General features: G+C 43.6%; 1 protein-coding gene across 1 annotated transcript in view; it reads left to right on the top strand.

The window, feature by feature from the left end:
• The window catches only part of LOC136587286 (cholesterol transporter ABCA5-like), a 205,783-nt gene that overhangs the window by 90,905 nt on the left and 97,912 nt on the right, over positions 1-16,966 (top strand). The window contains exons 10-13 of the mRNA XM_066585834.1: positions 5,016-5,184; positions 7,149-7,207; positions 10,978-11,088; positions 15,603-15,778. Of these exons, the coding sequence (XP_066441931.1) occupies positions 5,016-5,184; positions 7,149-7,207; positions 10,978-11,088; positions 15,603-15,778 (515 nt within the window). The remainder of the gene's footprint in view (positions 1-5,015; positions 5,185-7,148; positions 7,208-10,977; positions 11,089-15,602; positions 15,779-16,966) is intronic.

A 16,966-nucleotide genomic window follows, 5' to 3' on the forward strand; every position in this document is an offset into this window, starting at 1 on the left:
TATAGGGATAACCACGTGGTCTGATCACTCTCCTGTTAGTATTAGTCTTAAAGTAGGCCCCCCCTTTAATCCCACCAGAATCTGGCGGAACGATACGAGCTTATTCAAATCACCGAATACCCAGGAACAAATAAAACAAGCTCTACTAGAGTATTTTGCCTTTAATGAGAATCAGGAAACGAGCAACCTCACTATATGGAACGCCCACAAGGCAGTGATCAGGGGAGAGTTGATTAAACTAAAAATAATAGATAGGAAAAACAGGCAAGCAAAAATAAACTCCTTATTGGGCAAAATCCAAAAACAAGAAGAGAAAGAACAACAATTCCCTTCAAAAAATACTCACTCAGAGTTGTCCTCACTGAGACAGGAACTACGGAAAGAACTTCTGGAAAATTATAATAAGGGTCTGATATACTCAAAAGCCAATTACTACACCAACATAGATAAACCTTCGAAATTGATGGCAAGAATGGCAAAAAAGAGGCAAATAAGAGCAAAAATCCCATACATAAAATGCCCGAATAATTCTACAATACGTATATCCCACCCGCAACAGATAGCAGAACAATTTCAAAAATTTTATGCAAACTTATACAATTTAAAAGACTGCAAGGAGACCCCCCAACCTAATTCTGAAATTATAAAAAATTTCCTGGACAGGATTTCCCTCCCATCGATGGGATCACGTAACATCGCCCTAAATAAACCCATCTCGATCAGTGAAATTAACAAGGCGATATCATTATCTAAAAGTCACAAGTCCCCAGGGCCAGATGGCCTGTCGAATGAGTATTATAAGTGTTTCGCCCCTGTCCTATCCCCTCGATTGACTTCTATATTCAACGACATCATGGCTAGGGGTGAGATGCCTGAAGAAATGCTACAAGCAACTATCATAACGTTACCCAAACCAGGCAAAGAACCAACAGTCCCGGCAAATTTCAGGCCCATCTCGCTTTTAAATACCGATGTTAAGTTGTATTCAAAAATCCTAGCCTTGAGATTGTTGGAGGTCTTACCAGAGATCATACACAGTGATCAAACAGGGTTCACAAAAGGCAGGAATGCAACTGATGGGGCGCGTAGAACTCAAAACCTGATAGGGATAATGGGCTCGAGTCGGACGCCTTCTCTCCTCCTTTCCCTGGATGCGGAGAAGGCGTTCGATAGAGTCCACTGGGAATTCGCATTTGCGGTTCTCCAGAAGTTTGATGTGGGGAAGATTTTCCTACAAGCGGTCCGAGCACTCTACGCGAAACCATCGGCAAGAATATTAGTGGATGGTGCCTTGTCCTCCCCTTTCTATATAACGAATGGCACCCGTCAGGGATGCCCCCTCTCCCCTCTGTTGTTTGTGATGGTAATCGAACCTTTAGCGGAAGTAATCAGAACAAACCTAAAAATTAAAGGTATTTCCAACAACATAAGACAGCATAAAATAGGGCTTTTCGCAGATGATGTTCTGCTGACCCTGGAGGACCCACTAAATTCATTGAGAGAAGTGCGGGAGCAAATCGCACATTTCAGCAGTGCCTCTTATTACAAGCTTAATGTGGATAAGTCGCAAATCCTGGGAATAAATATAGACAAGAAGTTAAAACTGGACATCCAGAGAGAATTTACATTTCAATGGCCCACAGAAATATCATACCTAGGGATCAAACTATGCCAATCTAAGACAAACATTATTCCATCCAACTTAGATCCGTTATTCAATTCATTAAAGTCGGAATTAGCTGACCTGGCAAAGAGGGAGTTCTCCTGGGTTGGCAAAATAATTCTATATAAAATGTTAATCCTCCCGAAGGTCCTTTACCTCTTTCGAACATTATCCTATCCTATTCCAAGATATTCGATAGCCAACTTTCAAAAACAACTCTCTTCATTTATCTGGGAGGGAAAAAGGCCTAGAGTAGCGGCCTCGATCCTGTACTTGCGAAGGGGTCAAGGGGGCCTTGGGGTCCCGAATCTTTGGGCATATTATCAAGCAATTATTATTGGACAGTCAGGGGCATGGGCGAGGAAACCGTCAATCCCCCCCTGGGGACATATAGAAAAGTATATCAACCATAATAGACCTCTAGAGTTGCTTATCATGGCATCCATAATAGAAGCACTGTACCCTCATATTAGCACACACTCGTTAACGCATAATCTCTCTCCTATGATGGAAAACACCATGCAATGCTGGAAACATCTAGCAAATAGCTATAAAATGGCTCCTGGATTGAGGGCTGTTCGGCTCCCCATTGAAATTCTCCTATACTATATTCATGACATCAATATAAAGGAATGGAAAAAGAGGGGGATTGAATGGGTAGCCGATCTCTTTGATAGAGATAAAATGCTCACTTTTAATAAACTTCAAAGAAAATTCGATATACCGAATTCAGAGCTATACTCTTTTATAAAAGTTGTCTCTTTTTTAAATAGCTCTCGACTAGAGAAATGCTATATTCCTACACTTCTAGAAACACTGCTCCAAAAGGTGATTTCAGGTCAGGGATTATTGACTAAAACAATATACGACTGTATTTCTGGTAATATGAATAATATTAAGAAAATGCACCTAATTAACTGGGAACGAGACTTAAACAAAAGCTTCTCCCCGGCTCAGTGGCTAAACTCCTTTGCGTGGGCAAATAAAGCCACCCTTTCAGCCGGATTACTCCAGACCCACCAAAAAATCATTTCCAGATGGTACTACTCACCTGCGAAACTAGCTAGATGTTTTAAAGAAGTAGACGGTGGGTGTTGGAGAGGTTGTGGGAGTGAGGGATCCCTGTATCATCTATTTTGGAAGTGCCCGATAATTCAACCATACTGGAGAGAAGTCTTCAACAATATACGGACCATAACAGGTGTGAGGCTGTCGAGCTCTCCACAATTGGCGCTCCTACTCATAGATTGTGAACTTATACCCCAAAAGGATAGAAAATGGATCTGCCACTTCCTCTTAGCAGCGAAGAACCTGATAGCAAGGAGGTGGAGATCAGTGACACCCCCTACCATCGCAGAAGTATTAGACATGATAGCAGATCACTACTATTATGAAAAGATCCAAGCAAAGGACAATAATGGTTTACATAAATTTAATTATGTGTGGAGACACTGGCAAAAGTTCAAGTTATAAAGTTGTTTTTTAGTTTAGAAAATACAGAGCGTTAATTACAATGATTAATAAAACTATCCAAATCTCTCATTGGGAAGTGGAATTAAAAGAATTCCTTAATGAAACAATGAACACGTTAATAATATTACAAATGTATCTTTAAGAAGAAACTTTGTCATTTCAAAGGTAAACCATAATTGTATATTGATACACAGTATCAGTAACAGCAAAAAGTTATTGCGTTCCTTTGATTGTTTGCATTACTTTATTCGCAGATGAGAGTGTTCAATATAAAATGTGTACTTGCACTTGAATATATCCAATGAGAAACATCTGTATGTATTATTTGAAAATGTTCAATAAAAAGTATTTGGAAAAAAAAAAAAAAAACTTAATTGGTCCCTAAAAATAGATTTCAGAAATGTTCTTCAAAATGTGAAAATTTGCTTCCAAAGGTACAGAGCTTGTAACATCCTCCCTAAATTAGACATATGTTAAATGTTACTGATGAAGCATTATATGTGGTATGACTGCCTTAGGGTTAATACCCACTTCCATCGCACAAAAATAGCAAAGCAGCAACTTGCGATGCGTTTTCAACATTAGAAAGTCCCATTAACAATCGCGTGAAAAAAACACGCAAGAAAAACGCAAGTGTGCCGGAGCCCTAACAGGCAGACATTTTCAGAAATGTTAGTTTCTCTAAATTTTAGATTTTTGTGGCCTAAAAGCAACATCATGCGTCAAAATGTGGTCCACATTTTCACCAAAAATTGGTTTAAAACCTAAGTAAACTGATAAGGGATGTGAAGTGAGAATAGTCTACAGATGTGCCGGATTTATCATCCAGCAGAGCCACGGTTATAAATGTGGGACATTTTCAGACTATCTAGTTTAAAGAGACTTTGTTACCTACTTTTAACCATATGAGCTGAGCTCATGGGCTAGAAATAAGTGGCCCACTGAGTCCAGGGATGTGTTATACTTGCCGTCCCCGTCGGACCCCTGGTGTCACCGCCGGAAGCCGCTGCTCAGTGCATTGAGTGGTGCTGCTAAGTGGTCCACCTACTATAAAATCCGAACGGGCGGACTACTTGGCAGCACCGACACTGACGGAATGATGCGGGGGGGTATAACCTTACATCCCTGTACTCAGCGGTCTCTTTAAGTTTGCACTGTCTAATTATCAAACAGTATTAGTAAATCTGCTCCAATATGTCATAAAGTAACAACAGTACTCAGAATCACCTGGGTAAATAAAAGCAGTACGAAGTTATCACCACATAAAGGGACACGTCAGAGTTGAAAAGCGTGGCTGTGCCAGGAAAGTCAAAACTAAACTGAGGCGGTAGGGGGTTAAAGGGGTTGTCCAGCCTTTAAAAATTGATCAGCTGATTGAACTGGTTGCAACGCCTGTAGGAGTGTTCACATCCGAACATAATCCTGTTTGTGCTCAGAACACTGTATTATTTATTGTGGCCATTCTCATTGGGACCCCCGAACTGGCATTTAAAGGGTTAACAGCTGCCATCAACACGACTGCTTTTGGAGTTGTTGCTGGCGGGTGTCAGCTGTAAGAAACAACCGGCACCCACATTGTATGGAGCGTGATCGACCCCTGATCCCCCTCCATACAAACCCTGAAAGCACAGCAGGTAACTGTACGTCCTGTGTTGTTAAGGGGTTAAAGGCTGGATAACCCCTTTAAATAGTGCCAAATTAAATCAATGTGGGATAAAGACCGGCCCCCCAGATTGAGAGATCTTCTTTGTAACTTCTCATCAATGACTAAGTGTTGGGGATCCTTGGCAGCAGCGTACATTCCTGCTCTGTATAGGTTGGTATGATATAAGGTCTATTTGTATGATGTATAACACGGTGTCTTGTACTTTGTGAACAGGCGAGTACGGTCTGAAGAGGCAGCCCCTTTACTTCCTGAAACCGTCTTACTGGTCAAAAAAGAGGAGAAACTACGGAGTCCTCAGCGAAAGCTTTCTCAGCACCGGCGCAGACCTAAGTGACATCATAGAACCTGTAGCCCTAGAACTGCACGGCAAAGAATCAATCAGGTGCTTACTGACCAGATGTGCCGCACATGCCGGCTTCACCAACTGCTGGTCTGCCCTAAAGCCAGTATTATCCTTGTACAGCATTGCATGTCACCCATTGGGATCAATGGAAGGTCCTACAGATCATGGTCACAGCCAGTCCTCCAGAGCAACAGTCGCTCTTTATGGTGGCTGACTCATGTACTCTATATATGGACAGGGCTTATCTAAAGCTTCAGTCACATCAAGAACTACCTTCAGACTGTCTGCTCTGTAGGACACATCTCTCTGAACAGTCTGTAAAGATTCCAGTCGGGAGTCCGCAGTTTCTTGAAAGCCGCTCTTTATGTGACTGGAGAAGAGAAGATGGAAGATGTCTACTGTACTACTACTGTACTCCGTCTCTGTGTGTCATGTAAAGCAGTTGCTTATTTGCCATTTCTGCACACGTAATATGTAGTGAATAGAACCCTTTGATTTCAATGGGTTCGTTCACATGTGCGTATTTTTTAAGCAGTGTTCAAAGGTGATTAAATAAACAACATGTCCTATTTTGGCGCGTATTACAAGCCACTATAGGCCACGGAAGGGAATATGCTGGCGCAAATACCCAGGAGACCTGCATATTCATTGCATATTTGCGCAGCGCATCAACGGGCCTTTCTGCGTACTTTTTTGCATGCAGAAACTCAGTGTATTTGTGCACACAAAAATCCACAGGAGACGACGAAATGCGCAAGAAAATGCGATGTTCGGTTGTGTAAATACGCAGTGTATTTACACGACCGAAACCCTTGTATCCCCGTGTGAACGTGCCATAAGGATATGAAGAGAAGGACAGGAAATATTTCTGTGTAGGGTTCATGTCGTGTTTTTTTACGTTGCACGGCTGTGTGATATGCGGTGAATGGAGCAATGAAACTTTCATTGATCCGTGCACATGTGCATGTAAACACTGCGTGTAGATACCTTCCAAGAAATAGATCGCAGCATATCGCGCAGCGTGAGCCCTATACATTTATATAGGCAGCATATGAAACGCTGTCCATACACAATACATTGCGTATGGTTGGCATTTTCATACACATCCCTGCACTGTTTCATAGCAGAATGAAAATAAAAACTGTCACACTGCGCAGGACCGTGTAATATGTGGGCATGCGCAGCACACTTGCTGCAATACACGGTCTCTCCCGGTAAACCCAGTATTGGCAAAAATTGGTAAAACGCTGTGGGGGGACCTGCAGCGTGTTACTAATACGGCCGTGGACATGGGGCCTTAGGCCAAATGCCAACAGACAGATTATCGCTGCGGAAATCATGGTCAGACAGCAATGTCCACCCATAGACATGCTGTGTAAAATGATTCTCCCCTGCCCACTAGTGGAAATCGGCTGCGATTTTCCGCTCGTGGGGGAGAATCGCAGCATGTTCTAATTTGTGCGGAAAAACGCACGGACAGCTTCCATTGCAGTCAGTGGAAGCCGTCCGTCCCGCACTGTGGGCACAGCGGAAGTATTGTCAGAATCTGTGTCATACCCCAGCGCCGGCCCCTGCACTGTGCATGCGCACTGGCTCGCTAGTCGACTCCCTCGCAGCGGATACGGACCGGTGAGTATAGGGTCTCTGGGGTGTGCCGGGTCTGATTCCGCTGCGAGATTTCGCAGGCAGAATCCCACCCGGCCGTGGCGTTGAGGCCTTAGGCTGAGTTCCCACAGGGCGGAATCCCGACGGAAATCTCGCGGTTTGGCCACAACAAAAAAACACTAGATTTCCCCTGGGAAAGCGCTGCTCCAAAACCCACGGCACTTGGCTGCATGACAAATCTCGCCCACATGGCTGGCTAAGTCCAGGATTAGCGGCCACTGGCGGATTTCCACGGCACATCCACCCCGTGTGAACCCCGCCGCAGCGTCACTGTGCTGTCTGTGTAGGAACTTTGTACTATTCTTATAAAGAATTTCTTTTCAATTTGTTTCCTCTAGAATTAGAAATATTCATAAATCTTTCAAGAAGGAAAATCAACAAGTAGAAGCGTTACAAGGTGAGACTTATTTACTCAGTAAGCTGTGGATGGGATACTAGGAAGCCCATTAACCCTTTCCAATCCAATTCTCCAGCGCTTATTCATTTTGGGTGGGAAAGTGGGTTGTAGATTCTTTGGAAAATGACCCAACATGATGATTTTATTACCAAGTTTTTGTTTTTTTTAAATTAAAAGTGAGTGTGTGTGTATATATATATATATATATATATATATATATATATATATATATATGGACAAGTTATTTGAACACGGCAGAAAATCAGCAAATATGCAAATTCTGAGTTTGCCGAACGGAATGCTGGGAAGGGCATGTGTAAAATAAAAAGCTGCTCATTTTTTAATAACCATTCATCGAGTATTTGTAGGACGAACTGGAGCGACGGGTACGACTCCGCCACCCACAACCATCCGCACAACAATCTCTTCTCATAGTCTTGCATGAGGAATGGCAAGCTATTCCTGCCTAGACTTAGAGAACTTGTGGGAAGTATGCCTCGACGTGCAGCCGCTGCAATACAGGCAAAAGGAGGGCCGACAAGTTACTACATAGAATAATAAAGTACTTTTTCTGAAAAACCTGCAGCGTTCAAATACTTTTGTCCATATAGTTATATAACACTATGCAGGAGAGAGCTCTGACATTGGAGTTCTCTTCTGTATATTAAACTACTAACAACCACTTGTCCGGTAGTATGTATGTGTGTGGGTGCTTCTCATGCTCCGCCCCTAGTGATGTCATCGTAGGTCCTACACTATATATAAAACGCAGAGCCTCACCAACAGAAGAAGAACACAGAGCTCTTGGAAGGGGAGGACAAAAATGATAATACAACTAAGCCACTGTTATCTCAGACACAACTCAGTGGTCTTGTTAGGAGACACCGAATCTCTAGTGCCACCACAGAGATCCGGTGGGCTGAATGACCTGTGGTTATGTCTCTACTGTGGGAGGAGCCATTCTGGAGTTTGGTAGAAAGTACTATATACTGAATAAGGCGACAGTAGCTGCCAGTACCTGTGGCAGTCATGTGATCACCTGTGTGGGTGGAGTCATGGATCACATGACCAGAGGCTGATCACTGTATCCAGGAGCTGTGTGTGTCATGTGTCGGAATCAGGATGGATGTAGCAGAGCTGTGTGTGTAATGTGTGGGGTCACAATGTATGTAGTAGAGCTGTGTGTGTAATGTGTGAGGTCACGATGGATGTAGTAGATCTCTGTCATGTGTAGGAATTAGGATTGATGTAGTAGAGCTGTGTGTGTAATGTGTGGGATGAGGATGGATGTAGTAGCACTGTGGGTGTAATATGTGGGGTCAGAATGGATGTAGTAGAGCTGTGTGTGTCGTGTGGGGTCAGGATGTATGTATTAGAGCTGTGTGTGTAATGTTTGGGGTGAGGATGTATGTAGTAGAGCTGTGTGTAATGTGTGGGGTGAGGATGGATGTAGTAGAGCTGTGTGTGTTATGTGTGGGGTGAGGATGGATGTAGTAGAGCTGTGTCTGTAATGTGTGGGGTGAGGATGGATGTAGTAGCGCTGTGTCTGTAATGTGTAGGGTGAGGATGGATGTAGTAGAGCTGTGTGCGTAATGTGTGGGGTGAGGATGGATGTAGTAGAGCTGTGTGTGGGGTGAGGATGGATGTAGTAGAGCTGTGTGTGTAATATGTGGGGTGAGGATAAATGTAGTAAAGTTGTGTGTGTAATGTGCGGGGTGAGGATAAATGTAGTAAAATTGTGTGTGTAATGTGCTGTGTGTGTGATGTGTGGAGTCACGCTAGATGTAGTAGAGCTCTGTGTGTAATGTCTGTGAATCATAATGGATGTACCATGTAGCACAGCTGTGTAGCACATTGCGCCACCAGAAACACTGGTAGTATAATTTCCTAATAATTACTAGTTGCAGTATACAGAGGAGAGATCCAACATTGCAGTGTTAGAGACTATCTTCTGCATAGCGTAGTACCTCATCCGATAAGGTTTATTGCTGGTATGTAAAGGGTTAAGTGACCACTTGTGATGCTTGTGTAATTAACAGAAGCTTGTCAGAAGCATACATCCCCATTCAGTTTCCAAGTGTGGAAAATGCTCCTTTATTACTGATTTGATGAAGTCTATATTTTGTTTAGGCCAGGATGCATATTGGCTGTAGATTGATGCTGTTTCTGCGTGGCATACAGTAGTGCGCCATTGTGCCCACCCATCATACCCATCAGGTGATTTGTCTACAGCTTTCACTGTATGCACATTGATAAAAGGGAAGTTGCCAATCCCTGTGTGGGGGTCTCACGGTGTTCCCTAGGAGTCCTGTTGGGCTTTATTCTGCTTTCTACTCTGCATATAACAGAGCGCAGCTTCTCTCTCAGGCCTCTTTCACACGAACGTCATTTCACAGCAAAGTGATCCTCTCTAAAGAATCGCGACTAACTCTGCCGAAAACCGCATGAACGAAGAATGGCCGTGACTTGGTCGCTGCTATTCTTTGCGATTTTATCGTACATCTACACAGCTGGCTGCCCTGAAATCCCTTGGTCGGCAGAACTACAATTTAATCACTGTGAGGCCACTTTTTCCACGATGCAATAGCACGAGAATATGCATGTATGTGAAGCCCACGCTTTCCAATGGGTTCCTTCAAATTAGTGATGTTCTCTCTGATGCTATCTTGTGAGAGAAAAAAATTGCGGCAATATAGAGCCTGCTCTGATTGGTTTTCGGCCGCTGCTCAGCCAATCATTACAGAGCTGGATAAACCAATCACAACCACTGCATTGGTTGGCTAAGAAGCGCGCGAGAACCAATTAGAGCTGCCGCTTCTTGGAGGCGGGATTTCTGAATCCCGCAACCAGGAAATGATCTTCTGTGGGCGAACAAGGACTGCAGGATGCCTGGTGGAGCTCCAGAAAGCAGCAGGAGGACCCGGACCAAGCCTTTTAAGTTAGTATTCCTTTTTTTTTTTGTGCAGCTAGGGCTTATTCACGGGGTAGGGCTTAACCTTCTTGTGATGAAATCACGCAAGTTTATTCCCCAATTTTTTTACAAGAAATTGCACAAGAAAGTCGCTACAAAATTGCGGGGACAAAGCTGCAGCGATTTTGAAGTGACAATATCGCTGTCGGCCGTGTGAAAGAGGCCTAAATGCCTCACTAGAGGCGCCTGTAGTGTTTAGTAGATCTAACCGCTGCTAAACTCCCTTCCCCTCCCTTTTTTGGACAGCTCACATGGACTCCTATAGGAGTCTATGGAGCCTCCTGCATTGGTCCGTCAAAAGATAGGACAAGACCTATCTTTTAGCACACATAGAAATTTTGGCACTGAAATAACGTGCTTATGTTCTATCTTTTGCGGTGCAATTTTTTTTAGGCACATCAAAGAAATCGTTCGTCTGAAGGAAACCATAGGGATCTATTGGATGCAATTTTTTTGACGCGCCTACTTGGCAACAAACGAACGCTCAGCATTTACATAGGGCAGCATAAATCACCTGACGGGTTCACTTTAACATGTGCTCAGTGTACAGCTTCTGAATGTAAGCAAGTGTTTCCAATCACTGACAGCAAGCAGATATATTGAAAATAGTGACAAACGTAGGCAAAAATGTGCAAATGTTTTGCATTATGCAATCATTAAAAGGTTATTTCTCCATCTGTAGTGTTAAGTAGAAATGAGTAGACCTGCTTTTACATAGAACTGGTGGCACAGTGAGGGAAGCGCTTCAAATGCTGCAATGTTCCAATTTCGCTTATGACAATCTTGTTTCTAACACTAGGATTAAACTTGGATATATACGAAGGTCAGATAACCGCTCTGCTTGGCCATAGCAGCACTGGGAAAACAACACTGATGAATATTTTATGTGGGCTTTGCCCTCCATCAGAAGGTGAGACGTTGCGTTCTTTCAAGATCTATGCAGCATGATGCAGTATCCGTGTTACAGCAGACAGGAGGGATCGCCGGTCGCCTCCATCATCTACACCGCTCACAAGCTTTCTGTACGCCCCTGGCATTCTTATGTACATGGATGTTTAGTGTAACAGTAAATGGTAAAGCAGACCTGCCTCGCCTCCTCTCCGCTCCTCGGCTTGAGATGAAGACCTGAGTAATCTGAGAGGTTACGGGAATCTTCTGCTTGCATGTAGAAGCCCCATGTAAGGCCTCCTTCACATGACCGTATGCTATTAAAATAGCTGCGAACAAGTTCTGATCTTAATTGGCGTTTCAAACGGGCGGCTGTACCTTATCAGCAAAAAAATACGCTGCAGCGTGAAAATCCCTCAATCGGCAGAAATCCTCGGAGTGACTGCTAATGCTTAAATAGAGGCAGCTGTCTTATTTTCCTAGTGTTGAACGCAGGTAAACTTCCTCCCTTTTTTTTCAGGTTCCATAGAAGTCTATGGGAGCTTGCAGAGTATCTCGGGAAAGTTAGGGCAAGACCTATCTTTTCCCACGCCGTATAAAATTGGTCACCGTTTTCAGTCGCCGATGACCTATTTTTCCCGGCGTGATTTTTTCACGTGCCCAAAAACGAATACATTTGAATCCAATGCTTCACGCGGTCACAGTTTTTTGACGCAACTAAATTGTCCGTGCATATATGGTCATGTGAAGAAGGCCTAAAACTCTAGCTCCCAAGCAGTGAGGTCCCAGCAACCAGACTGTCAGACCTGACTCAGCAGTTCAATATCACCGTGAACCCTATTGTAACACTAATAATTCTGCAGATTATCATTCATATTCAGTGATCCCTCAACATAGAATAACTGTATGGAAAACTGCTAATTGGTTCGGAAGCGCCCAGAATTGTCAATCACTGATTTCTCAAAAAAAAAAAAAAAAGCAGATTGGATACAATTAAGCATTGCTCTAGGGGCTCATTCACATCTACATTAGGACTGTGTCAGGGCTTACCACCTCTTTGTTCCTTTATTTTCCTCCATTTGATTTGAATGGTTTTTTTAAAAAAAAGCGGTACATTTTCAGTTTGTTTTCGTTCCGTTATGGTTTTTTTACGTAACAAGTAGCGCTGCACACTGTGCTCTTTTTTCAGTTCTGCACCGCGAATCCATAGAAAATCCTGCCTGTGACTTCCTATGGAGATCCGCTGCTTCCTACACACAAGTGAAAATCAATTGCGATTTCTGCTCGCGGATAAAAGATCGCAGCATTCTCCATTTTCTTGCGGGCTCCGCACGGACGGCTTCCATTGAAGTCAATGCAAGCTATCCAACCCGCGGCCTGTCCGCAATGAACGTTGTGGACAGGTCGCAACGGCGTGGGAGAAAAGAAAATGTGCAGTACAGGTTTTTTTTTAACATGTGCAACGGCGAGCTGCCAGGTCCATCCGCAGTACAGAAAAGACGGCGGCAGAGCAGGGACGTGCGGACACTAGATTCCGCTGTGGGATTCCACATTTGGAATCCGACTGCCGTGTGCAGATGTAACAGTCAGAGAGCACCTGGACACTGGTTAATCACCTTCTAGAAGGATGGGGCCATCTTCAGAGCATTAGATTGGGACGTCACATAAAACATCCTGCATCGTACGCTCAGACTGTAACACTCTGCAATGTATCCCTGCTTGAGAAAATACTGGACAAGGCACAATGAGGAGGGAAGTGTCGCTCCTCCTCTTAGCAGAAGAAAGACTTCAGGGCCCCATGGTAATATAAGAGCGGTAAGGATTCTTGACCTTCAGCATGGAGAAATCACAAAGTCTCAGGACTCTGGTTTCAGTCATGCTGTCAAGGGTAGTGACTCTAGAAAGTTTGTGGAAGACTGAGCACTAGGTGGCGTTGGCTAGAACAAAGCCAACATGTTACTGTGCTGGTGAAGCGAGATGAGTCCCGTGAAGACGTTGGTAATGGCCTCATGAGAACACCTTGGACTATGAATCCAGAAAGGAAGTAGGAATAGTCTGCCACAGACAGATATCAGGGGGCGCCAGACTGGCGACAGTAGTGATGTTCAGGCAATGTTTTGGTCATGAGCGCCATTTTTCCTCTTTTTGCATTTTGACAAGCTGTTGTTTGTTGGAGGAACTAAGCGTTGTGGTCTCACTGCGGCTCATGAAATGTTGTGCCGCCAGTAACCTCCGAGATAATCTCACCCGGGTTTGTACCAAACTAACCCCCGAAACCCCCCTTGGAACAGCTGGATGAGCTTTGTGACAGATTGATGCTGAACGTGACGAGGAGCGTACCAACATTTTGTGGGTTTAACCCCTTAATGACGCGGCCCTTTTTTTTTCCATTTTAGTTTTTTCCTCCCTCCCTTAAGAAAATCATAACTCCTTTATTTATCCATCGACGTCGCTGTATGAGGGCTTGTTTTTTGCAGGGCGAGTTGTATTTTTCAATGGTGCTATTTAGTCTACCATATAATGTACTGAAAAACTTTTAAGAAATTCTAAGTGGAGTAAAATGAAAAAAAAAATGACATTCCGCCATCTTTTAGTGCGTCTTGTTTCTACGGCGCACAAACTGCAACAAAAATGACATGATAACTTTATTCTATGGGTCGGTACGATTGCTACGATACCAAACTTGTATAGTTTTTTTTTACTATACTACTTTATTTTTTCAAAGACATTAAATTTTGTCAATTATTTTCTGCGGCCATCTTGTGCGCGCAATAACTTTTTTAGTTTTCCGTCGACGTAGTTCAGCGATGGCTCGTTTTTTTACGGAATGTCCTGTAGTTTCCGTTAGTACTAATTTGGAATACGTACGGCTTTTTGATCGCTTTTTATTGCGTTTTATCCAGAAGACAGGGTGACTGAAAAAGTGCATTTCTGGCGTTCTTTATTTTTTTTTCGGACATCGTTTACCGTGCGGGGTAAATAATGCGCCACTTTGATAGATCAGACTTTTACAGACGCGGCGATACCAAATATGTATTTTTATTTTATTATTAAGACTTTTTTATTATAGATATGGCAAAAGGGGGGTCATCTAAAATGTTATTACTTTTTTTTTTTTTTTTTTTACAATTAAAAAAACTTTATTGCTCTTTTTTCACTTTACTTTTAAGTCCCCAGGGGGGACTACAATATGCGACACTTTGATCGCTCCTGCAGTATGATGTAATGCTATAGAATTACATCATATGCATTCTGACAGGCAGCCTATCAAGCCACCCCACGGGGATGGCTTGATAGGCAGTCTCTCAAGGCAGCCTTGGGGCCTTTCGTGCAACACTCCCCTGATCTCACCACGGGGGAGGGGGGGGGCGCTGTCAGAACTCAATAGGATATTTTCCTGTAGAGGAAAACTGATTTGTGAATTTCACTCTGGGACCTCAGAGAAGCTGCCTAGGCAAATCAAACTGGGTGGCACGTACCTTAGAGATAGTAGGCAATTAAAGCAAGGGCAGCACTACAGAAGTAATGGAGTATTGAAAACAAGCAGAACTGTAAATCAGAGGTGACTCACCTGGCCTGAACAGCCACTTCCCCGCAGGAGCGGCTGTAACACTTATCGTCCGAGTTCGACTTGAGACCCAAGTTTTGCACTAGTGTCAAAGTCCCCAGTCCTTACTGGATATCCACGGAGTGGAGAGCGTCTATGGAATTTCCACATGGGAATACACCCTGAACAAGCAAAGAGATAAGTCAATCAGAGGATAAAAGGATCCTGTGCTCCAGGGGTACAGTATAAGGTATCAATCTGTATAGAAGTTCCATCTATTTGACACCCTTCTATACAGATTGATTGTCTTATACTGTACGCCTGGAGCACAGGATCATTTTATCCTCCCTGTAAATATGCTATCTCTTGCTCTTATGGACGTGTGCCATTACATTACCATTATTTGTCGCATATAGACATCAGCAGTTACATTACCAATATTGTGTTTCCTCTGAATGAATTGGCCCCAATTTTTCTGTAAACATTAGTTAAGGCCCATTTACACGCAAAGATAATTGTTCAAAAGATAGGTTTTGGGTGATTGTTTTGCATATACTGCTAATGGACACTTATCACCTTCATTTGCATGTAAATAAGCCTCCAGGACCTGTATGCAAAGAACAGCAGGTGGTCTGTTCTCTGCATTCAACTCCTCTGTTTTGCCATGGGACTGCATGCTGTATACAGTGTAATCCGAGCTCCCGTGGAGAATACAGCACCTTGGACAGCAAACGCACGTCTGTGTAAGCTTCTGTCCGGCTGAATGATGGATTTTATGCTCACCTAAAAATCATTGTTCAGCCAAAAAGTGAAAGATGGGAGCATTTACACACGATTATCGCTCAAACAATGGCTTTTGAGCAAATTTTGAGCAATAATTGTTGCGTGTAAATGGGCCTTTAGTAATTTTCTCTGTTCACTGCAATTTAGAGGAGAAAGACAAAATGATAATGTCAGATTGTAACTATACCATTGTCTTCTGCTTGCAGGCATAGCTTCCATCTATGGTCACAGAGTTACGGATATTGATGAGATCCTGGACATCAGGAAAGTGATTGGGGTTTGCCAGCAGTGCGATATCCATTTTGATGTTCTTACAGTGGAGGAGAACTTGTCCATCTTTGCTTCTCTAAAGGGAATAAATGCAACTGCCAAGGAGCAGGAGGTACTGACCAACCTGTAATATAACATGTCTGTATCCTTTACTACCTCATTTATGGTCCATGTTTCCTAAAGGAAACCTTTGGAATAGGGAATTTCCTTCACCGTTATTTAAAGTCTTAAAGGGGCCAGTTGTAAACCATTGAGGACCTATCTGCAGGATGGGCCATCAATAGTAGACAGGCGGCGCTTCACCACCCCGGACCCCTATGATCATCTGCTTGCTGGGACGGTGTGCACATGCAGGAAGCACACCGTTCTGTTCCCGTTGCAGTGGATCTGTCAGCTTCCTGCAGTAATCAGCTCGGCACACTGGGCAGGGAAACAGCTGATTGACAGGGATCTCGTGTCGCAGACCCCTGCTGAGCTACTATTAATGGCCTATTCTGCAGATAAGCAATAGTTCACAACTTGGCAACCCCTTTAGGCTGGTTTCACACGGCCGAGAATCTCCTGCGAGTTTTGTGTGTTGCGGGACTCTCAAAACTCACTTAATTATGATCTCTGTTCTTTTGAATGCCATCATACACTCAAGTGAGGTTTTCCTTACTGCAATGTGGTGAGGGAACAAAGAACGTGCATGTCCTATCTTTTCGTGTTCCTAAGAACACATCGCCCATTGATTTCAATGCGACCATAAATACATTGCATGTCTCTTGCATGTCGGCCCATGTGTATGTGAGTGCAATGTGAGGTTTCCCATTGAAATCAATGGGAAACACCTCCGATCCGCTGTCATGCGGGAAACTCGCGCAAGAGAATCAGAATTTCACAAAAGGGCTGCAAGACAATTTTGCCTAAAAATCACCTCGCATCCGCAGGTAAACCGGAGGTTGAGTGCCCAATATCCCGCTCGCCCGTGTGTAGCTAGCCTTACTGTTACTCAAAAACAGGCGTAGTTTAGCTGAATATGCCAGTACTCTCCAGTACATTACTCACAGGGATATGGGGGGCTTTAGTAACCAGGTCCTTACACTTGTAGAGCTGCTTGTATTTGGTGTCCTGCAGAAAAAGTGAAATTCAGTAGCGCATCAGTGACGCTGTTCAGGGTCGCCTACCATCCAGGACAGTCCATAAAAATATGGGACTTATTTCCAGTGTCCGTAATAAATATTAGATGTGTCTGCGGATGGTTTTTCGGCCGGTGGTACTCGAGCGGGTCGCATTATGGGGATTAGCATCGTTTTATAGT

The sequence above is a fragment of the Eleutherodactylus coqui genome, chromosome 13, assembly GCF_035609145.1.
Source record: "Eleutherodactylus coqui strain aEleCoq1 chromosome 13, aEleCoq1.hap1, whole genome shotgun sequence".
Classification (NCBI taxonomy): Eukaryota; Metazoa; Chordata; class Amphibia; order Anura; family Eleutherodactylidae; genus Eleutherodactylus; species Eleutherodactylus coqui.